At 35.2% G+C, this 25,098-nt stretch overlaps 2 protein-coding genes and 1 pseudogene across 2 annotated transcripts in view; 2 read left to right on the forward strand and 1 right to left on the reverse strand.

Moving 5' to 3' along the window:
- Positions 1–3,304: 3,304 nt before the first annotated feature.
- LOC132553255 (uncharacterized) lies at positions 3,305–17,665 on the reverse strand. Its single transcript, XM_060217486.1, has 16 exons — positions 17,578–17,665; positions 16,804–16,975; positions 16,074–16,252; positions 14,733–14,845; positions 13,979–14,084; positions 13,387–13,563; positions 12,683–12,889; positions 11,829–11,978; positions 10,643–10,706; positions 9,801–9,942; positions 9,345–9,451; positions 8,356–8,534; positions 7,290–7,420; positions 5,219–5,366; positions 4,716–4,834; positions 3,305–4,373 (listed from the first exon to the last, which is right to left on the reverse strand). Exons 1-16 carry the CDS (start codon positions 17,663–17,665, stop codon positions 3,654–3,656), a joined length of 2,802 nt encoding a protein of 933 aa, XP_060073469.1. The 3' UTR covers positions 3,305–3,653.
- A 1,735-nt stretch (positions 17,666–19,400) lies between these two features.
- LOC132553249 (uncharacterized) lies at positions 19,401–20,859 on the forward strand (annotated as a pseudogene).
- A 1,108-nt stretch (positions 20,860–21,967) lies between these two features.
- LOC132553260 (uncharacterized) overlaps positions 21,968–25,098 on the forward strand; it is a 28,859-nt gene continuing 25,728 nt past the window's right edge. The window contains exons 1-4 of the mRNA XM_060217491.1: positions 21,968–22,007; positions 22,953–23,024; positions 23,343–23,459; positions 24,633–24,680. Coding sequence (XP_060073474.1) covers positions 22,977–23,024; positions 23,343–23,459; positions 24,633–24,680 — 213 coding nt within the window. The 5' untranslated portion in view covers positions 21,968–22,007; positions 22,953–22,976. The remainder of the gene's footprint in view (positions 22,008–22,952; positions 23,025–23,342; positions 23,460–24,632; positions 24,681–25,098) is intronic.

The following is a 25,098-nucleotide window of genomic DNA, read 5'->3' on the forward strand; positions in this document are numbered from 1 at the left end:
ATTAGCTAAATGTCGTCGAACTCTTGATGTGATGATTCGGGTCATTTCGCATCATACCATCAACATTATTGTGACACTGTTATTAAACTTCTCGACCATCATCGGGGCCTACTTTTTGTATCCCATCTTTGTTGTTACATATTATCTGAAGTCATTGTACTTCATATTACGTCATGATTACGAAAGATTATTTAAAATTGTGAACTTGTAGTGTCTCAATTTTTCACATGTCAATAATAAAATGACCTTTATCAACAATCATTACGCTTATTGTTATTTTTTGAAGTTATATTGCAACAAAACCAGCTTCAGACTCTGAACATCAAATACCTCGCTGCCATAAACGTAGTCGTATATATTGGCGTAATCAACTAAAAGTGCTGTATAGATCGCATCACAGCGTCGTTTATGGTACTTAAATATAAGGGAGATAACTCAGACACAGAAAACAGCACTTAGGTATTGACTGCTCCGTGTATACCTTGTTTCAACCCGTTCAGTAATGATACATACGTAGGTTAGCAAATGCTGAGCTCTTTTAATGTTTTTTATTGCCGTAATTAGGTTTCACTGATTATGTTTATCTCTAAACAATGATAGGTACACAGATGTACGTTATACTATTTCTTAACAATGATAGATACACCCCTGTAGAAGTGTCTTAACAATGATAGATACACCCCTGTAGAAGTGTCTTAACAATGATAGATACACCCCTGTAGAAGTGTCTTAACAATGATAGATACACCCCTGTAGAAGTGTCTTAACAATGATAGATACACCCCTGTATATATGACTTAACAATGATAGATACACCCCTGTATATATGACTTAACAATAATAGATACACCCTTGTATATATGACTTAACAATGATGAATACACCCCTGTATATATGACTAAACAATGATAGATACACCCCTGTATATATGACTTAACAATGATAGATACACCCCTGTATATATGACTTAACAATGATAGATACACCCCTGTATATATGACTTAACAATGATAAATACACCCCTGTATATATGACTTAACATTGATAGATACACCTCTGTATATATGACTTAACAATGATAGATACACCCCTGTATATATGACTTAACAATAATAGATACACCCCTGTATATATGACTTAACAATGATAGATACACCCCTGTATATATGACTTAACAATAATAGATTCACCCCTGTATATATGACTTAACAATGATTGATACACCCCTGTATATATTACTTAACAATGATAGATACACCCCTGTATATATGACTTAACAATAATAGATACACCCCTGTATATATGACTTAACAATGACAGATACACCCCTGTATATATTACTTAACAATGATAGATACACCCCTGTATATATGACTTAACAATAATAGATTCACCCCTGTATATATGACTTAACAATGATAGATACACCCCTGTATATATGACTTAACAATGATAGATACACCCCTGTATATATGACTTAACAATAATAGATACACCCCTGTAGATATGACTTAACATATGACTTAACAATAATAGATACACCCCTGTATATATGACTTAACAATGATAGATACACCCCTGTATATATGACTTAACAATAATAGATACACCCCTGTATATATGACTTAACAATGATAGATACACCCCTGTATATATGACTGAACAATGATAGATACACCCCTGTATATATGACTTAACAATGATAAATACACCCCTGTGTATATGACTTAACATTGATAGATACACCCCTGTGGATATGACTTAACAATGATAGATACACCCCTGTATATATGACTTAACAATGATAAATACACCCCTGTGGATATGACTTAACAATGATAAATACACCCCTGTATATATGACTTAACAATGATAGATACACCCCTGTATATATGACTTAACAATGATAGATACACCCCTGTATATATGACTTAACAATGATAAATACACCCCTGTGGATATGTCTTAACAATAATAGATACACCCCTGTATATTTGACTTAACAATGATAGATACACCCCTGTGGATATGACTTAACAATGTCAGAAACACTCCTGTGTTTTACGTCTGAATAATGACAGGAATAACCCTGTTTGCTTTGCCTTCATTGGTTTTGTTTTGTTCACAACTTTCCAATTATCTACCTTTAATGAATTTTAAAGGTCTTTCTACAAAAGCAGATGGAAATAAGATAGTGTGGAGATACCAATAAAAATATACAATCCACATTTTTCGTAAAATTGTCGTCAGTTATTATGAACCCCGATTCGTCTTTAATACGATGCATGGTCTTCATATACTTCTGATATTTTTTCTTCGCTGAATTGTTTACATGAAACCTGCGTCTTTGGTTATCATATTGAGTTTCTGACATTAGATGTAAGATTGTCTCTCAGATTGATCTTTTATGAAGAATAGTGGTAAGGACACAAATGAATGAGACAGGGACAGAACAAATAACCAAACCTTTGAGAACGCTGAGAAGCACATCTTAACAGATTGGTGAATCATTAGAGAACACGAGAAGCACCAATGCCAAGCCCCTACGAGTAACACATCTTTTACAATCGATAGAACCATTTGGGGAAACATGGTAGCATACTTTGTAAGATACCCAGTATGTAGATTAGTTTGAAAACGCCTACTAGCGCATCCTACACGGTAGGTAGAACCCGTTGAGAATGCCCACTAGCGCATCCTGTCCGGTAGGTAGAAACATTTGGGAACGCACACTAGCGCATCCTACACGGTAGGTAGAACCCGTTGAGAATGCCCACTAGCACATCCTGTCCGGTAGGTAGAAACATTTGGGAACGCACACTAGCGCATCCTACACGGTAGGTAGAACCCGTTGAGAATGCCCACTAGCGCATCCTACACGGTAGGTAGAACCCGTTGAGAATGCCTGAGAATGCCCACTAGCGCATCCTACACGGTAGGTCGAACCCATAGAGAATGCCCACTAGTGCATCCTACACGGTAGGTAGAACCCGTTGAGAATGCCCACTAGCGCATCCTGTCCGGTAGGTAGAACCAGTTGAGAATGCCCACTAGCGCATCCCGTAGACGATATCATATCTTTTGAGATGGCGCTGTGATTAACTCTACTTGTGACCTATTATGGAATTGACTGTGATCACACACGACATCTATAAATACTTACTTATAGACTTAACAAAGAAAGGTTGGTATGGGATAAGTTATCTGCCGTTTTATATCTGAACAATAACGGTGATATGAATTGTTCTTGTTCTGGATTCCGTAGTAAGATCTACAGGATCCATGAGTACTAGAAAGTCAAAACTGGTGTATTATGTAGTTTTATTACTTGGCATCAACATTTTTGGTCAACAAATTCATTAGATACAATTAAAGGTATCGTTCACGGTTTTTTAGAGCAATGAATGGCACGGTCTTTGTAGGTGACGTAACTTATAAAACTTCCACGCGAGTGTTAAGTAGATCGTGTCAAATTTGCAAAATAAAGTTTTGTACCAGTTCTAGCTTCCTTTATTAAGGTTAAGAACGTCTTTTCATTTAGTTGATATTACAAAAGTCATTGACCGCTGTGATACGAATCAAACACTATCCAATATATATAGATGAGATATCAAATTACTGTATGATGTTTCAAGTTTATAGACTATCAAAAATTAAAACGTTTCTAAAAACTCCGAATCTGTAATTCTGCTGATCCAGTCCAAGAACTTGGCGGCATGAGTGTAGTAGCCATATTGGCCAGGCCTATCACAGCCGACACCCCATGATACAATGCCTACCAAGTACCAAGGATCCTCCGACGTCCTCTGCATTGACAGTGAACCTCCACTGTCACCAGAACAAGCGTCGCCAAAATAGGCACGGTTATATCCGGCACAGATCATCGAATCAGTGAAGTTTCCACTTCCTATCCGTGCATGGGAGCAGAATCTTCTATCTACGTAGGGCACAAATACATCCCGAATGTATGGCGGTGTTTCAGTGATCCGTTCGTGCACTCTGCCACACCCGACTACTCTACCCACTGTCCGACCCAGCCGTCTGTTCATGAAAACGCTTTCAATTGCCTCAAGTGACTGCAGACAAATTGGTCTAATTAAACGACTATATTCTACAGGAGCATCGAGTTCAATTAAAGCTATGTCGTTGTCATACGGGGCTCTTTCTCCGAACCTTGGATATGGAATATATCTTCGAATCGCTCTTCTCTCGCCCCCTGTACCGTTACATAGGTCAGTTCCCAGGAAAAGGTCAACATAACTGGCATCAAATGATTTATTGAATTCCCTCGAGAAGTGGTCGTTACTCGTGCAATGGGCAGCTGTCAAAATCCACGACCTCGATATCAAAGTTCCACCGCAAAATGTTGTCATCTAGAAAACCAAACAATATAGTTGTGTTATGAACTGAACTGCATCATAAAGCCATTCATCCTTCTAGGACTCGTCAAATATGCTATGCTACAGGTAAAAATTTTGAAGTCAAGGAGGCAACTGAAAAAATCCAAAGTGATAGAAAGAATAGTTAAAATCTAGACTGGGAAATGCAATGAGCCCCATAATGTAATACATTGCGTAATTTTAGAATAACGTGAAATAGTGTTTACTACTAGGTTTCATCTTGATTTCTATCAAGAAATTAAAACATTATCAGAATTACAAATAACAGGAAGCACAGTCCTGAGAGTACCACAAAATAGTTGAAATGTAGATTACCTCCCTTCGATCCCGTAAGATCACGTGCCATGGCGATGAACCCTGCTGTACTGATTGACCTCTACTTATTCTTCCGAGCATGCGTGGTACCATGTCCGGTATAGCAGGTCTTCCACAATCTTCCAATGTTAAGAAATAAGACGTACCATAGAAAAATGATTATACTAAAACGCTATTTAACAAATTAATAATATTTTGATATGGCGTACCAAAAAAAATTTAAAATACTACACCACAGTTTGTCAACTCATCCGGAATTTCCATCCAGTGTCTGTTTCTCTTTTTAATGTTATTTCCTGTTAGGGATATCCATTAGTTGATAAAATTAAAACAAAAATAAAACATGTAATAACTATCTGAAACACGTCTGTTCTTCAATGGAAATATTTTGATCTCTCTGTCACAACTCCATTTACACTCAGTACTTGTTCTGTTTTATAACAAATATTACATAACTATTTATGATAATGGCCAAAATAAAGAAAATAAAGAAAACTACATACATCCGTTATCTATCCTTGGTGGAAGGTTGGACACTTGGACAGTTCTGGAAACTTTACAGTTATCTCCCTTGTTCACTGTGCATGTATATTCTCCTGTTGTTGTCTCTGTCACAGCGATTATAGTTAATTCTGTTCCGTTCTCTGATATCTGTAAAATAGCGTTATAATGTACACCAATTACGTAGAAGCTGAAACAAATTTCATTTCGATTATTGATAATTACTTGCTGTTAAGAAGGAGCAACAGAGACATTGAGTGTACAATCAGTGTACTTATTAAACCTATCAAACCGATAGATAATTGTGTAGTTATGATAAAGTGATATAAATGCTTGCTTGCTTTTAATTTCTTCAGATGGCTACAATACTACGTGCAATGTAATACATATTTATTAGAGACGTTGTAAGTTCGTAGTACGCACTAAGCATACATTATCTGTTTGAGTGGGACTGTCTATATATCGTGTTGCCGTTAGACATTGATGAATACCTGGTACATTTTGTCAGTAATGTGTTCCCTTGTAAGGCATCTCTCTGGACTGCATATCGTTAGTCTTCTTCTCTCTAGGGAATTTGACATTAATCTTCTTGGAAGCAGAAGACGCTTACCATTCCGGAACATGAAGGGGTATTTGCGTTATTTATTAACCCGCCTATATGCAAAACTGTGCCATGTTAACTTGATCTAACTCCTGATTTGTATTGAAAAGCGCTATTCACTTGTTTGTCTTTTATACAAGCTTAGAGATTGGATGTGGTAGACACTACTTGTGCATCTTAGTCCCCGTGGTTTGCCGTAACCTCCTTGCCACTTTTAAAATCATTCGAATAGTGGCACGGTTTGAAATATACACGTGTACTTGACATTCTTCTAAGATTATGAGATGCATGAAAACTATGAAATTTACTGAATTATGGGGACAATTCCCCTTCCAAATTAGATTAGGTATTTCTTTCATCAAATTTTCTTTTCCTCAGTCGTTTAACATTTAGGTCCTTAGCATCACTGGCGACTCCTATCAGGACGAAACAGCTGTATAAAGCAGTTTAATCTATTCTTTGGCGCCACGATATCTGATTTTAAATTTGTATAGAAAGGTGCAATTTTCTTGTGTATATTTTGTAAATTTTTTTCTTTCAAGAAACCTTATATACGAGCGCTGATAGATAAGTTGTGAGCCTCATATTTAATCGTTTGACTGTTGACATATTGCATTATTTTTCAGTATAATCCCGTTCAGTAACTATACACCAGCGATAATATTTGCCAGCGATGTTTAAGGGCCTCAATGCCTTTTTAAGAAGTCCTTATTGGACTGTTCAGAAAGTCCTTCACTACATTTATAACGTCATCTGACCGAAATTTGGTACCGGAAATGGCCTTTTTTAATTATGAAAATAGATGAAAATCTTAGCGAGAGCAGGCGATTTAGGCGGATCAGTTTAAAGCCGCAACCGTTAATGGCAGCCATAGCAATGACAGACTTGTTACCAGGGGCAATGTCCTGGTGGAACAGCACACCTTTACTGAGTTTCCAGATGATGGAACAGTTTTTGCCTTCTTTTGCAGTGGTGAACCAGGGTGCTTCCATTGTTAAGACTGTTGTTTGGCCTCTGAGATGAAATAATAGACCAATGTTTCATCCATAGTCACAAACCTCTACAGAATGTTAGCAAGATCTGTCTTTAAAAGGTTCAGATTAGCAATCGACAAATTCCACATGGTGTGCTTCCCAAATGAGCTTTCTCATTGCTAGATCTTCCTTAAGAATGGAATGCACTCTGTCTTGTGAAATCCCAACTGTACTCGCTATTTATCTCTCTGTAACACGCCTATCAGCAATATCATGGACTTAATTGACCATTTCTCGGGTTGTAACAGTGACAGGCCTTTCAGGATGGGCGTCATCCCCAAGGCTGTGCCAAGTTTGAATTACGCTACTGTCTATTTCAACTTTCTTATTTCACTGTCAAGAAATAGGAGTTATCCGCAAATATATATATAACCTCATTATATTAACGAAGGTACAGAATCTTGGTGTGGCGAAGAAAGTCATTTTTTTCTTGTTTACCTCATATTTCTCGCCTTCCACAAGTTCCTCACCGTCCTTCAGCCATGTGGTGTTGTATCTTCCGGGTGTACAGCTCAGTGTGGCACTGTCGCCACTGATCACTGACACCTCTGGAGGGGATAAGTCAATCTCTGAAACAAGTATTTAATTCTAACTTCAGCAGTGATATCTTTATATAAAATTCTACCTTCAGCAATGATAACTTTATATAAAATTCTACCTTCAGCATTGATAACTTTATATAAAATTCTACCTTCAGCATTGATAACTTTATATAAAATTCTACCTTCAGCATTGATAACTTTATATAAATTCTACCTTCAGCGTTTTATAAAAAATTCATTTAACTGTTATATAAAATTCTAACACAAGGTTTCAAAAGTGCAGTTGATTTGTAACATTTCATATATATTCTTCCTTCAATAGTGGTAACGTTTTATAAAAAATTCATTTCAAGTACCTGTTCCCATTATTACGATTTTCGGGCAAAAATTCGTCAGCTGAAGGACTCGTAACACAAGGTTTCAAAAGGTGCAGTTGATTAAAAGGATGAGTAAGAAGTCAGGGTCGCCCTAGTGACCCCATTGAGAAATATTCTATTCCTTTGTGCGATATAAAGCTGAATGTTAGTTTGTCCTGTTGGTTCCGTTGTTGCAGACCGTGCTCTCATTTGAGAAAGTGACATTACTTGCTTGGAGTGACGATGATGCAGAAGACGTTTAATCTTAATCTTTCGGAACACCTGGTCAATATACCTATTAGTTTTTTTGTCTTAATTAGTTACATTTTATAAACTCTACCCTCAGCAGAAACATCAATATACCTATTAGTTTTTTTGTCTTAATTAGTTACATTTTATAAACTCTACCCTCAGCAGAAACATCAATATACCTATTAGTTTTTTTGTCTTAATTAGTTACATTTTATAAACTCTACTTTCAGCATAATTGATATTTCATAATTTTATCTTTTTCAGTACTGATATTTTATCAATTATATCAACAGGACATGTGATATTGAAATATTTTTCTAGTTTGAAAATAAAAATAAAATGTTGTGACATTACCGAAACTGCAGCCTTCCAACAAAGTTAGGTTAAATGTTGTTTGTGAGAACGTGTCAAATGAATCAGTAAGGCACTTGTACATTCCTACATATCCTTCATCAAAGGAGAGAATTTCCAGACTTCCGTTTGCGTGCTCGATTACACCCACATCTCCCATAATGAGACGATCATTCAGTGCCCTGTTGACGTAGAAAGAAAATCAATCAGAAATGGTGAAAACAAAACCAGAACAAAATAAAAACAAAGAATTCTTTAACTTCGGCCTTAGGACCTTAGCATCACTGACGAGTCCTAGAAACAAATCTCATCAATCATTTTTTTTTCTAAAGATTTTTTTTATGTTTTTGAGATAAACATTATTAGATTTATAGCGAATTTGTGATTTAAACAGAACTAATATTTTCCTGATAATAAGCAAATAATTATTTAAATCCAAAATGAAGTTAGCGATAAAATAACGTAAAGAGTCTAATAATCTAAGAAAAATAACTTTTACTTTTTTAGAGAAAAAATAGTGAACAAATTCTTGATAAAATGAACTTTATTTTCCACATCGAAGAATCCCTGTTATAAATTCACGAATTTGATAAGCGTAAAGTAAGAATTTGTTCTACATTAGGAATCGGCTCATCCATTACCCAGCACAATGAAAGTGCTGATCATTTTCTCAAATGAAGCCACATCGTAGACTGTTCCATCGCCCTGTTTAGCGTTAGGTAGGTATATCATAAGATGTAAAGACACATTAACCTGAACAATATTGACGTCAAGAACGGTCTGTCTGTGAAACATAAGTCGTTTGTTATAATATGTTAATATTTATGGTTTTCTAATTTTACATTTTCCTGGCAGGTTGATTTTGATCACTTAAATGAAATTGAAATAGTATCTGGATCATGTAAAGGTGGTGTTGAGTCACCATCTCAACCACGTGAAAAGGGTATCGCACCACCTTTTTGATAAGAGAAAATAATGGGGTATTTTTTTACCACGTAAAGAATGTGTCGGTAACGTTTGTTGTACAATCGATCATGATGCTTTCGCCTCTATTGGCCGATATGTCTGTGTGAGTGTCACGTACTCTAGGCTGCACTTCCTACAAATAACAAGGGTACAATGTCATTTTCCTTGTGTTATATAGTTACTCCCTGTTTATCACGCTCTATACATTAATTGCGATAATACCAGTAATTAGCAATAATATCTGTAATGATACGTATTTTTCAACTGCGTCATAATTCTATTTACTACATTTTACATCAAAAGTAGACATTTTGGATTCCATTCTTCATTAGACATTTTACCTACAAACAAAATGTCACAAACAGCCACCATAATATCCTACCTACACGTATATCAAAGGTACTTCGTTCCTCGTTGAACTGAGAATACCTTCTGATTTACGGCCATCATACTGACACTACATTAAAACTCGAGGTACTTACCATGATATTTGTCGGTTGAATTTTGATGTCACACAACATGCCGGTGTAGTTAGACGTACAGTGACAGGTGAGATTTCCTTCCTGCTGCACACACTCACCATTTTCACAGATATTGTACTCACATCGCTTCCCCACCACACAACTTCCAGAAACCAAAAGGAGTAAAATATCAGTGACCGGAAATATTGACAGTCTTGAAAACTAATATGAAAATGAATTTTCATGTCATTAATAATTAAAAAAAATCACAAAAAACAAAAGAAAAAAAAAATACCCCCATCACCACCCACCAAAAAAAACCCAAACAAATTAGACGTGTAGTACTGTAATGTTATTGTGATAGGATAAAAAAGTTATTAATGATATAATTGCGGTACAACATTATGGATGTAAATGGTGTGTTTGCTTATTTATTTATCATAATTATATCGAAACAGTCTATATGAACATTTGCTGTCGCTAAACGGCAGTAGTTTTAGTTGCAGTATGCGTTAAAAATCACATAATTAATTTTGATGTAAGGAGAATTTTGTCCTGTTCGTCGAACTCAACTGGTTGAGAAAAAAAAACTATGCCGTGGCTACTAAAGCTGTAATTTTATTTCAAAATAGAAATTTTAGAATGAAATAAGTATGTGATAAAAGCAAAACCATCCTAATGTCTTGATCTGACGAGTCGGATCGCCCTCGTTTGTTGCGTGGAGGAAAATATCACTCGTGTGCCTAGCACCCTCGACACAACAAACTCGGGCGATCCGACTCGTCAGGTCAACACATAAGGGTGGTTTTGCTTATTTATTAAAGACAAGAAAATAACAGTAACATATACATGTATAAATATACCTATACGTTTCCTTTTCCTCCACACAAACAGAGTTTTCGTTACATCCAGGCACACAATTAGATACTGACAATAAACAAATAAAAATACAACAGAAACAGGTAAACAAGTAAATATTGGTATTGAGTTTCGGGTACGGTGTGTTATGCTTCCTTAGTTTGGAATTGATTTATGTGTATTGTTAGAAGATTACTTATATCGAACACAAACTGTGTTGTATATGTACATTTAAATCGTTTATCAAGCAAAGAGTGGAAAATATAAATGTTTACAGTTTCGAATTCACCACTGAAGTTTGTTCCTAGCGTAAGTAAAGAATGCTTTATCCATTACTCAGCATTATAAAAGTGCTGATCATTTTTTCAAATGAAGCCATATCGTAGACTGTTACATTTGAATGTTTAGCGTTAGGTAGGTATATCATAAGATGTAAAGACATATTAACCTGAACAATATTGACGTCAAAACTAGTCTGTCTGTAAAATATAAGTCGTTTGTTATAATATTTTAATATCGATGTTTTTATAATTTTAGATTTTTCTGGCAGTTTAAATTCTTTCACGGTTTGTATTTCATTACGTTCTGGCTACATATGAAATGTACATTATCATGAAATTTTATGTCTAGAGTATCTGGATGACATTACCATTATAAATAAGTTGTTGGTGATTTTATTTGGAATATTGATACCCTCCTGTTATTTCAGAACAGAACGGAATACTCCGATCATATGATTAAAACCTTCAATGTAAAATAGCTACGTTTGTAACATGTAAAACAGGCGTGAATAACTTTTTCGAACAATCAAGACATGAATGAAGGTAACTATTATGATTGCACAAAAAGACGCACAAATGAATAGCAATTCTCAATGCAAAGTTAGAGCTAAATAAAGCAACGCCAACTGATGTAGTAAAAAGCATCACACTTCTGTTTCGTCCTTCTATGGGGGTTAATGATGCTAAGGGCCTAGATTTTGAAACCTATGATACGACTGAGGAAATCCAAAGTGGTCGAAAGAAATGTCAGAATCTGGACGAGGAAGTGCAATAGTCCTATGATTCAATAAAGTTCGTAATTTCATATACATGCCCTATATCTGATAGTTTTAGAATGACGTCAAGCACGTGAGTATGATTAAAACGTGACATGGAGGTATGAAAAAAACAAGAAAACAAGAGCAGGTACCTTCATTTGGTAGCACAGTGAAATCACCCAGGAAACCCCGTCCGGAGACCAGGTAGTCTGACGTCAACACTATTCTTAGAGTGTCTGATGAAGTCACGTATATTAAGTTTTGTGTTGTCTGACCACAAATCTTTCCAAGAGAGTTGAAGTCTGAAATTTGCACATTCAATAAAAATATCAACATATTACGGATTTCTCAAAATATTGGAAAACATGGACCCTTCCATGTATAAAAAAAATAAAACTTGTCGGAAGGTTTTTTTCTATGCCATTCGTTACTTGTTAGTATCATTTGTCAGTGTCATAGAATTATATTGAAATATATATAACAATAAACAATCTAAATCTACTTACAGGAAAAAAGGTTAGACAAAGGTATTAAGCACAACAGAAATCAACATGTAGGTTTTTCCTTTACCAAGAAATAGCCATTCCTTTCCCATTAATCTCCTTATAGAAAAACAACAAGAACAAAATACAAACATGTCAACATTATCTTAATTCAAACTCAAGTTCAAGAAAACTGGGATGAAATATGAACAAAAGAAAGTACAAGGAGAATAAGACCATGTGTTCCGGATGAGCAAGCGTCTCCTGCTTCATCGACGACACCCGCCATGTTATTATATAGAGCCTTATGGAAGTATACGATATATCATTAGGCTGCAAAGCAATGTACACTTGCTAGAGAAGTTTACGGTTGACCAGTGATAAGGCATTGTTTTATTGTCATATATACGTACATTCTATGCATTTATCAATAATTTGAATGAGAAGTAGTTTGAAAGTGTCCATTAACTTTCAGGGCATAGCTGATTGATTATTTCAAAGACAAGAAAGATGCCTTTACTTGCCTTCGCTCGTCCTGTCGAAAAATTCCAAAGAGTCGAAAGTACAATTGGTGGAACCCTCCATGTCAAGGTAGACCAAGGTAAGCCTTATATGGTGGTCAGGCTGGGGCGACCTTATAACCACCTCACATCGGGCCTGGTTAGGGTAGAGACCCGGGAAACCAGGGCTTGTCACCACACCCTCCATAGCTTCAGTTACCTGGCAACACTCTGTAAGGATAAGTCACGTGTTATCAATATCAAGTTTTCAAGTTTTATTACAACTTTAGGCCTTAGGCCCATCAAATTACATAAACATTACATGATACAATGTAGAGAATCAAGACTATTGTTAACTTGAATAGTATGCAATTATTAACTACTGTTTTAACATTGTTTGCTAATGCAAAATATATAAGCACTCATTTCGTAAGAGAACGCACTCAAAAATCTCATTTTTTATTCAATATTACATGCATGGTTATCTAAAGTGGGTTTGTCAAATACAGTGACATTTACACAATAACACCTAGGCAAGTACACAATAGCACAGTGACTTGACACAATATCACTGTGACATTGTATACAATAGCAGTGACATGTACACAATATCACTGTGACATATACACAATAGCACCGTCACATGTACACTATAGCACCGTCACATATACGCTTCAACGTGAAATATTTGTCAGAGAACAGAGCAAGCAAACGTTTTTATTTCAAACCTTCTTGATCGTCACTTTCGGCTCCATTATCCTCCTGAATTAAGCTGATTTTTATTTCGAATCCTCTGTCCTCTAGGTACCCATCCGAAACGAATGTAACAAAGGCTTGATTACCACTGGTAGTAACAGAGGCTTTATAATCTGAATCTCCGCAAATATCCAACAGAGAGGGCGAATCTGAGAAAAATAATAGTACAGGTATAGAGATGTCATGATCTGGGACGTTATAGAAAAATCTGAAATCATCTGACTGATAGGCAGTGCTAATAAACATCCGGAAATTGTTCCGAAATTCATATTTAAAATATGAACTGACGAATTTGTACTTATTTCTATACAGTGGTTCAACTGGATTGCAAATTTCTTTTGAGCATTTTAGAATTCGTTTCTACATAATATAATTGTATTACGATCGTGTCACATTTGTCTACATTCTTTACATCACCTGACCTGACCATCATACATCACCTGGTCTGTCCATCAGCAAATAGAGCTCTCACAATAATATAGTATATCGTGGATTTCTGTAGGACAACTTTGTAACGTTAAACATTTACAAATATAAATATTAGTTAAATAAAACTGGTCTCACGTGAGTCTCTGCCGTCGTAAATTTTGACGTAATCAAACAGACATCCGGAATCTTCTAAACTCACATCATTTATATACAGCCGAACACGTGCGTGCTCACTAGGAGCCTGAATGAAATAGAAATGCTGTGGTATACATGCCATATATATAGCTGACTCTTCAAATTATGGGGGAAATGACGAGCAATTGTGGCAAGCAATTTTCCTCCCTTAGTTATTTCACATTAAACAAGGTGTATTTATGAAACTTCGAAGATGGACATTAAAATTGTACTGTATAAGGTATGTGCTAATTGCATGCACACTTTGTGAAACACTTGTGACTTCATTGCGGTAACGATTTGACAGATTTATTTCAATAGTTATAGCCAATGTTATATTTTTCAAATGTAAGTCAAAGGTCACGGTCGAAGTCACATGGTCAAACATTTTGGTATCACTGGAAAGGTCTTGTCACAAGGAACACACATGCCACATATGAATGCCCTACCTCTTACGATGCGGTAGTTATGGGCAAGGATAATGATGACAAACAAACAGACGAACAAACACACAGCACAAAAACAAAATGCCTTCGATCTTTTGATCTGGGGCATAAAAACGTGAAATATAGACAAGGAAATAGTGAAATCAATACACACAAAAGTGAATTTATCAATGAAGAAAAAAAAACATTTTAAATGTGAGTATTTACGAGACTTTACTCTGTTTGGACCAATAACGATGGCAATGATATAAAGTTTTTCTGCTGTTTACCTTTATCCAGTATACACAAGACGAGTAAGGACTGTACTCGCTTGGGTAGTTTGGACTCGTGATCCGGCCGTCCGTTTCTATCAGTTGGTTACAAAGTGAAAGGTCTGATGCTTCTGTAGGAAAAAATATAGTATAGGTGTCTGTAATAGCCGATATTTCAACATTTCTGTCGACCACGTTTGAATATTCTCACTTGTCTCATAAACTTCAAAATTAAAACCTTTAGCAATCTGAAGAGCCCTATAAGGATGAAACTGCTGTTGATGTAATATTACTAACGAGTCCTAGAATGATGAAACTGCTGTTGATGTAATATCACTAACGAGTCCTAGAAGGATGAAACTGCTGTTGATGTAATATCACTAACGAGTTCTAGAAGGATGAAACTGCTGTTGATGTAATATTATTAACGAGTCCTAGAAGGATGAAACTGCTGTTGATGTAATATCACTAACGAGTCCTAGAAGGATGAAACTGCTGTTGATGTAATATCACTAACGAGTCCCAGAAGGATGAAATTGCTGTTGATGTAATATCACTAACGAGTCCTAGAAGGATGAAACTGCTGTTGATGTAATATTACTAACGAGTCCTAGAAGGATGAAATTGCTGTTGATGTAATATCACTAACGAGTCCTAGAAGGATGAAACTGCTGTTGATGTAATATCACTAACGAGTCCTAGAAGGATGAAACTGCTGTTGATGTAATATTACTAACGAGTCCTAGAAGGATGAAACAACTGTATGATATTCAATCATTATTTGACTCTGCGAATCTAACTCAAAATTTGCATTAAAATGGTGTTATTTAGTCACTTGTGTGACTTCTGTACAATCTTCAAGATTGCAGGTAGTAGACACTACTGGTGGAAGTTTAGTCTCCGAGGTCTACCATAACCTGCATGCCACGTTTTAATTCATTCAAATAGTGGCGCTGTTCAAAATATATATACATTTTTATTTTTTCATTTATATTGTAGAAACACAGTTGTGCTTGGTTTTGTCCCAGAGTTATATCAAATAACGTGATTTAGTAGATTATGAGGTTACTGCACCTTCCTATCTATATTCTAACATTTTCGATCACTTTAAATTATTCTTGGCATCACTGACGAATCCTTGAAATAAGAAAAAGGTGCATGATGCAATTTAATTCATTATATAGCTTCATTTTTCCAAGTTTAAAATTGATATCAAAAGGTCTAATTCACTTGTGTGTCTGTTGTACAATCTTCACTTCAGCAAACAAATGATAATGAAGTTGAAATGAAAAAAAATACTTATGTCATCAGCAAAATGTGAGAAGCGACTGGTACGTAAAGCACGACACAGTATCATACCTGTTGGGACAGATCTGAACTGGAGCTGGAAACCTCGGTCTTCGGATGCGCCGTCTGACGAGAAGTAAAGGAAGATTTTGTCGGAATCAGAGAGGAGAGCAAAAGGTGAGTAACCACAATATTTACCCACACTATGGGCGTGGTCATCACTCCCGTCCCTCACCTCCAGGTAATCCCAGCTGAATTAAAATAGAAGTTTTACAAGCTTGATATAGTTTTCGATATTTCATTTTCTAGGAATATACACCAAATTATCTGTAATTTCTAGTAACATTGGAGAGCGTGAACATTTCGAATCGATGAATACAAGCACGCCAATAAAATATTCAACTTCCTTTTAAACAAATTTATATATATATATATATATAATGCCAGCAATACCAATATAACAAAGAAAACACCGACATGTCAACATCTTCATTCAAACTGAAATTCTGTTAAACTTTGAATTAATAACGAACATGTACATGAAGACCCCCGATAAAAGGTACAACAACAATACGTCCTCTGCTTTATCGATGATGTCTGTTTTGTCTAAAGACACAACCACGACAGACCAGTAAGTTTCTCATCTTCCCGAAAAAAAGCAAACCGCCATGAGCAGGAAGCGTCGAACTACGCACCTCGGATTCTAGACAAACGTTCAAACTGACAGAGTTATCGTCCCCTGTCCCCTTCCCACTTCCCTCCAATATTCGTCATGTAAATTTTGGTCATTATATTATCTTACTTGCACCCGGTAGAGAATTCCGTTGCAAATGTCGTAGCTGACAAAAGCAGCCGATGTCCTTCCTCAGCTCTGATCTCCCACCTACAGAATAAGTTAGGTAGGTAGTATTCCTCTGCCATTGGGGGACGTATTACACCTTGGGATTCAGATACAATCTCGCCACACAATGTCACTGTTCAATGATAAGCTTATTATCAGTTATATTATTTTCAATGTAGTCTTTCTGTTTTTTCATCATACATTACACCTTGTTCTCAACAAATTGAAATAAATCAACACATATGATAACTTTATTTCCTTCCCAGTAAGAATGGTACTTCGTTGAAAATATTTCATTGCTAATGAGTTACTAGTGACACAATAAAAACGAAAAAATGATATCATATAAAATTACCATTACGAAAAGATGTTAAAGCGACAAGTGAATATCTATTTATAAATATAGTTAATGTAAATTACTGCTTAAATAAAAAGCAAACTTTGTTGAATTATGAGCTGTGGTATAATTTTGATTGTGTATACATATCGCTATAGACACGGCAATCACACTATAAAACATTCCCCGAATACGCTCTTATTACAACCTACATAGAGAAATCTCTGTTATTACGGTCTCTGTTCTAATTAAGATAAATTATCGTAACAGTATCCAACACATGATACCCTTTGTTTCTTGTATCCTGAAGGAGAAACACTTTCTCTTCCTTTACAAACATCAAGTATATTTCTAATATTCTCCATAATAAACAATGCGACTTATTAAAGTTTTCTCACCATGTCTCTTTTGTCGATCATCGGTTAAAGTCGAATTCACTGACGATAAAACAAATAAAAATAGAATCCACCTCCTTTTGTCAGCCATGTTTGGGTCAGACTTCAGGGGGAATCTGTAGTGTCAATTATATAGTAGAAACACTCAGGCGGATGTAGATACTTACAAATCGGGACTAGACTTAACCGGTTTGGTCAACTTTATCATCAGAAATTCAGCAATATACATGATATACATGTATATAAAATCTGCCTTTATCTATTGTTTATTTTCTTGGGACAATTTGTTTTAATGTTTTGGTTATTTCAATTTACGCGGATTAAATATTTCAATCTACGTGTATTTTATAAGATGTGTGAGCACGTACGCCAGCAAGTGGAGAGGACAATAAGGTATCTGTTTGAGCTGGTGTCGTAGAACACACAGGCAATGTTTATAGAGTGAAATATATAATTATTAGGACTTTTCGGAATTATATAGAATCTGTTTCATTCTAGATACTTAATGAAGAGGACATTCCCCAAATTTCTGTTTGTATAAAGATTAAGGAAAATAATTTGAGGGTTTTTTATTTTGTGTTTTTTGTTTTTGTTTTGTTTACCGGGCTTTTGGTGAGGTAAAATGAAAAAAATCGTGACGAGTTTCATAAGGTCTTTGTAAAATGGAAACAATTAAATTCTGTTTTTCAAATAACTTGAATACTTGTAATCCAAACTGACGATTCTTTTTAACAATTTTAGTCATGCTATATTCGTGTACATCTGCTGTAGGTTGTACTTTTGACAATACCGTGGAATGGGACACTTGCACTCAGTGATTATAATACTTCATTTCTCTTTCTTTACTATCTTTTAATATGAAAAAAAAAGATAATCTAATATATATTTCAACAGGGACGTATATACGTCCCTGATTTCAATTCTAAATAATGATGATTTGTTCGTTCATATGCCTACTTAATGTTCACTGTGATAAGGATTGTGACCCAATCGGGAACCCTCGGCAATTTCCGCAAGCGAGAAAATAGATTATTTAACATGTTTTCTCTTTTTGAATTATTTTGATTTTCCTTGTTTTTATCGATAGTTCATGATTTGTTTGGTACTGACAATTCACTTTTATGTGATTGTTGCCAGGTTCGACTCCTGGAGACCGTTCAATTAAAACTCAGTGGTAAACATAGTGCAATTAATTAGGAAAACATGTATTAATGTGAAGTTTAAGGTACCCAGCTCATACATCTAGCAGATGTTTAAGCTAAGTAGATATATAAATTTCTCAGGTGATGTATTAACATTTGAAGTGATATACAGTATTTATCCGGCAATAAGCCCGTGCCTGCTAATATGCCCATCCTTGTATTTTTCATAGATTTCAAATTCATTGTCCTATATAAACTATATTCCTGCAATAAGCCCACCCAACTTTTTCCAATATTAACACAGGTCCCTTGGGCTTATTACAGGAAAAATACGGTATTATACCAGCTTTATTGTGTTTATGTACTATCCTGATCTTTGATATTGATGATCCAGAATTATCATACCAAATTAACAGTTTGACTTCATCACTGGTGTGATGTCTACATGGTAAATGGACAACTCTAGAAAATTTTCTGAGTTTATTATCTTAATATATCACATTTGAGCTAATGTCCAGACTGGATAAAGTCCATCTGAGGATGTCTTCAGAGTCCAAACGAAACATCATCACAGACTTTGGAGATAATCTCTTGGAGAAACTTGTACAAGACATCAGTTCTGGTAAGAACGGCAAGCTAAATGGTGACAATGTTGATATAAGAGTTCACACCCATGATGTACGTATGTCAAACAAGGACAAAAACTACCACTTTTTTGCGTCAGACTATATCCTGGATAGAGTTGATGTTCCTGTAACTCTGGATCCGTTGCCAGGAATTCGAACATCTTATGGCACTGAACCCAACGTCCTTTGTCCCATCTGGTCAGGAAACTATTGGCTGCAAGAATAGCCTTAATGTAGGGATGTTAGAAATACAAACAGTGATGTTTAAAGATTGAAAGGGGGACAACACTTTCATTATTTTGGACATGAAAAGCATATGTTTTTTTTTCAGTTAATTGTCCTGGAGGAGCCATGAAATACCAAAAGTTGATAAAGCTGGCTATTACAATTTGAATGTGAAAATATTCTGTCTATGTGCGGTATAAGCAATCTGTTAATCATGTATTACATTTATATAGATTTTCTATTTTTTTGTAACTGTTCAATTTAGTAATGAGTAAAAGTTGTATTATGATGAAGGTTGATCATGAAATGTCAGTTTTAAATGGCATAGCTTTGCTAGCACAATATGTCTTTATAAAAGACAGTTAATGCTATAACATGACAATTCAAAGCTATATTGCTGTTTTGTGATTTCATATTTGATGTTATAAACTTCAGGTGCTTTTATCTAGACTGATGTTGAAGCATATTCCTGGATTTTCTTGGATGCAACATTTGTCCACTTTACCCGATCATATTACACACACCCTGGAAGAGCAGATGGCAAAAAAAAATCAATTATACACATGCTCCCTGTTTCCCTTAACAATGAGGTGTCATATGAGGGATGCATTCATATAATGGATGAGGAAATGATAAACCATTGGTACGCCAAGGCAGGACGAGGTAATCTAAACAGTTAATAAGCTATATAACATATTATTATACCTCATTATTCATAGATATATCTGATTGTTCAAGACAGTTACATGAAAAGGGAATAAAACCTCATATTTTCCTGATGTTAACTCTCCTAGGCATTGTTACTTGTTGTGTGTTGCAGTAAATAACAGGTTGATATTGTAGCCTGGTATGGTTTTGGTATAATAAACAATTTGGTGCATTACTGTGCAGGAGATTGGTCGAAGAAAAATCATACCTGACATTCCCCAGGAATATGATTTTTGTTGGGTAAATAAATCTTCATATCTCCCTCTCTATCATGCAATAAATGTATAATTTCTTCAAAAAGACATGATTTTAATTGATATATAGGCAAAAAAGGCACTGGTTTCTCTTTTCATTTGTGCAACCACATGTTTGATTGTACAGGTGGTGAACTTGATGGTCTTCAAGTTCCGGTTGGGGGAGACCAACTGACACGGTGTAGACTGCAAGAGGCAAAATCCCTTAGAGCTGGGTCACATACTCCAAAGGAATGATTTGAACAGCTCTATCCAATAGGTGTTGAACTGTTTCATACACCACAAGATTTGCTGTTAGTGTTAGCATTATCCATAAGTGAAATGATATAATGTATGACATAATCCCGTTGTTGCTATGACTGAGATAAACTAGAACCTTTGCCAGGATGGCTGACTATTACTCTGCAAATCTGTCAGCCTACCATGACAGTTGCATGGTTAAAATTAAGTTCATTCACGCAAAAAGGGATATATTCAAGGAAATAATGGTAATATTAATGTTGAGAAACAATTTTTTTTTCAAATTATTATCATACTTGACCAATATGTGAAGTTTAAAATTTTGACAAAATACCGTTAAATGATAGAAAATATACCCTAATCATCATGAAAAGTGAAAATGAGGTCCGTAGTTTTCCATAATTGCAATTAAGACCGGGAAACCCCATTACAGAAGGGAATCTCCAGAATCGTGTCCCACCTTCTATCTTATTCATATGCTCAAATGACCTTGTCTAATGGATTCTTGACGTAACCTTGCCAATTTGAAGATGATAGAAAACTCATCAGATATGATGAAGATTAGTTTGACAGAATTACATTTTGAGATTACGGAAACATAGAGAGACTTTAAGATGACAATGCAAAATTATGCAGTTTCTTTCTTTGGTTAACAATATTTGAGACCCTGGGATATCTCTTCATCTCGGTAAAAATCAACACATGTACATTGACATCATTCTCACAGACATGAGTGCTAAAGAAACTCTTGTGAAATTGATTAACCACTGTTAATATAAATGATTGAAGAAATACAAATTCATATCAATGGCTAGATAACAACTGCTGCATTTAATCTTTTTTGTCACTGAACTTTTAGCCAGGAAATAAAATTGAACAAAGAATCTATCAGGAATATGATGAAACATAAATGACTTGAATATTTACCAGTGCCAGAACAATTTGGATCGACCTATAATTTGCTTTTAATTCAAAGAAAAATTAATCTGAGAAAGCTTAGTAAGGTTGAAGCTCTAATTTGTATAACTGCATCACTCCGCCTAATATTCCCGAGGTATTTTCTCGCTTGCGGAAAGTGCCGAGGGTTCACGATTGTGACAGAACTATCTCGCGCATATGTTCAAGATAGAAATTTCCTAGCGAGTAGATCCGCTAGATGTCGCGGCAGTTCGGCATATTTACACAGGCGATAAAACAAGGGAGAGCTGTCTTTGTTCGTGGCAAAACGACAGAAAGTGGTAAACAATTGCATTTTTATCGAAAGGACGTGTCATCATTTTATTTCAGATTTTTTCTTATATTTTGAAGAATTATTCTAAATTTATTGATTGACTTTTATGCTGATGGATATTTCGCTGCTTTGTGTATGTCTGGATCAGCAGTGTGCGGCGTGGGTGTTGATGTGTGGCACACTTATTTGCACATGTACCGGCTTTGCACCGTCAGATCCATTTGTCAAAATTTCCATTTGAAATGATGCAAACTATTTGTATAGTTATTTTCTTGCATTTCCTATAGTGCAACCACTTGTTATAGCTACTATTTACTACTGACGATATTTATACTGCATGCAAACAGTTCAGTCAGGTTTTTTAAATAGAGTGACCTCCCTTTAATCAAACCGAGCTGATGGAAATATATTTCCATGTTATGTGTTTGGTGTCTTCAGTGTAATATTTCAATAAAAGTTTGGCAATTAGACATAAAAGTAGTTTTTCTCTACCATTAAAAAATGAGTGCTTTGCACAGCATCCAATACAATATTATTTTTCTAAAAATATAATTTAAATTAAAGGAAAATATGTAAACACTGTTTGTACAACAGTTTAAGCTCTTATATATATTTTCAGACTTTTGAAACTTAAAGCTTGTGCATCAACCGTAGACCATAAAAGAATGTGCTGAATCACACTAAATACACATCATGTAAATATCATTAAGTACTTGAAAATAAGTTTTGATTAAAAATCATTTTTTAAGGACATCTAAGCAAACAACCCAGGTTATTATACACATAGTAAGTATACAATATATCCTAATAAGTATATACAATGTATGTTTACTCTGAATTAAATCAATATCAAAGTGAACACATGTAAGAACTGTCTGCTTGGTAATTTAGAATAAACATCCTGTATTGTACAAATATGTATAATTATTATAAAGCCTGCTTTATTTGTTAGCAGGTTGTACTCCAGACCAGAACAATGGCACCAAAAAGGAAATTGGAAGAGGAGGACGGTGATGCATCTGCTGTAAGTAGAAAGGCAAATTGTTCTTACAGTTAAAAATTTCACACTTTTCCACTGTTGCTAAATTAAAATCTAGGTCCCAACAAATATTCAATAAAAGTAACATTGCCATACAGAACATATTAATCTCAAAGGCGTGGACAACATAGATTTTTTAGGTCTTCTGACCCAAAGGGTCACGATGACCTAGTAAACTTTTGACATTTCAAAGTTCCTCTCAAGTTGCATGAAAGGATAGTGTATAAGTTAGGTTGTAATAAGTTGGACCTGTACAGGGATTCAAGTTTGATTGAATTTTGTTTTGTTTGTTTGCCTGGTCAGGGGTCAGCTGGGGAAGAGAAGCAGGATGATGGAGTTGATACAGCCACAACACAGACTACTACACCTGTTAAAAAAGCACGAGGACGCCCTAGAAAATCAGATTCAGATAAAAAGGCTGTAAGTGTAGTATTTGTCCTCTTAGATCTTGTCTTCAACTCCCATTTCTGGTATGATACATAAAGAGTCAGAAATGCTATGCTAACTAAACTGAAGCTTTCAAGCAATGTTCCATTCTGAATTCAATTCTGTATGTCTGGTTTCAAAAATGTGCTGGAGTGACGACATTATGGCTCCCCTTTGAATGCAAGGAATGATGCAGATTGTTTTTGAACTGGAACTTGGAACCCTGTTGAACTTCAGACAAAGTGATATCAATTTTTTTTAGAGATTTTCATAACAGTGTAATGCCTCTTAGATACATGTTATAAGAGAGGATATGTTGAAACATAGGTTCGTGGAATATGACAGGCCTCGTATTTAACATTTTTTGTCACTTGCTGAAAACAGCAAGTGCCTTAAATTTGTACTTGCTAAAAAGACTTTTTACTTGCTATTATCACAAATCTCCATGTTCAAATAATGTGTTTTGTTTTGTGATTTATAATGTATTGCCTTGCTTCGTCCAATATATATCAACATTATAGAAGAACTGCTTTGTCCCAATATTTACACTTTGAAAATCAAAACAATTTAATTCTGTGAAATGTTAGGAATAGACAAGCACTCACAGTTTGCATGTGATGAATCCACTTGCTGAAAAAAGCAAGTCATTATTTTTTCTACTTGCAATTCTTGGATTTCTACTTGCAAATAACCAGTAAAAAGCCTTAAATTGGAGGCCTGATAAGTGATGAATACTTTATTCTGGTAGCTCTTTATATTGTGTATTTTGAAACTAACCTGTTCTGATGACGAACCATGCACACTGTAATCACACAGTAATAAAACAATTATGTACATGTGGGATAATTGCTATTTAGTATGTATACAGACTGTAGCTACCAATTTTGTCAACATTGTTAACAGTAAGGCATTGTCAAATAAAATCAATAATTGAGAACAGGATTTTTTCTTGCCCACCTATCCTCCTTCTAAAGCAACAAATATCTACATATTTGCTTAAAAAGGGGAGACTTATATATAGTATGTTTGCTCACCAAATTCTTGTTATAGCTATATAGGACAGATAGTGGATAAGTACTCATAACATCATGGGTGACTAAACTAAATAATTGTTGAATGAACAAGCTGAGCTTAAATTTTAATGGTGTTTTATGAAACTTGTTACAGTACACACCAACAGGAAATCCTCGCGGCCGACCTAGAATGAAGGTACCGGTAAGTGATATTGATAGTGTTGTGATTCCTACTGCCTTCCACTGGCAATGCAGGTATTCTAGGGCCCCTATAGCCTCCAACAGATGTTAAATGGTGATTAAAATTAACTTTCTGTTGGAGGGTATACATATCCTCTCCACCCAACTGATGCTCTCTCTAATTAATTTATTACATCTTGTGTTTAACATGGATAGAATATTTGAAAATTAGATATTTTGATCTGCCAAAATGTTAAAATACTGGAATTTGGGAAAGTATGTTGGTCCAGAGCTTGTAGAAGTCCAGTTTTACTTCTGGTTCCAGAGGGTAGTCTTGGATTTAAAAAGTGAAGCTGTCACTGTAGTAAAATAACAACTATTATATGTTTGTTGGTGAGCATCAAAACATGGCATTGTCTTTTTTATTCTGATTCATACAA

The sequence above is a fragment of the Ylistrum balloti genome, unplaced genomic scaffold, assembly GCF_031769215.1.
Source record: "Ylistrum balloti isolate Yb309-2 unplaced genomic scaffold, AGI_CSIRO_Ybal_v1 Utg370312, whole genome shotgun sequence".
Taxonomy (NCBI): domain Eukaryota; kingdom Metazoa; phylum Mollusca; class Bivalvia; order Pectinida; family Pectinidae; genus Ylistrum; species Ylistrum balloti.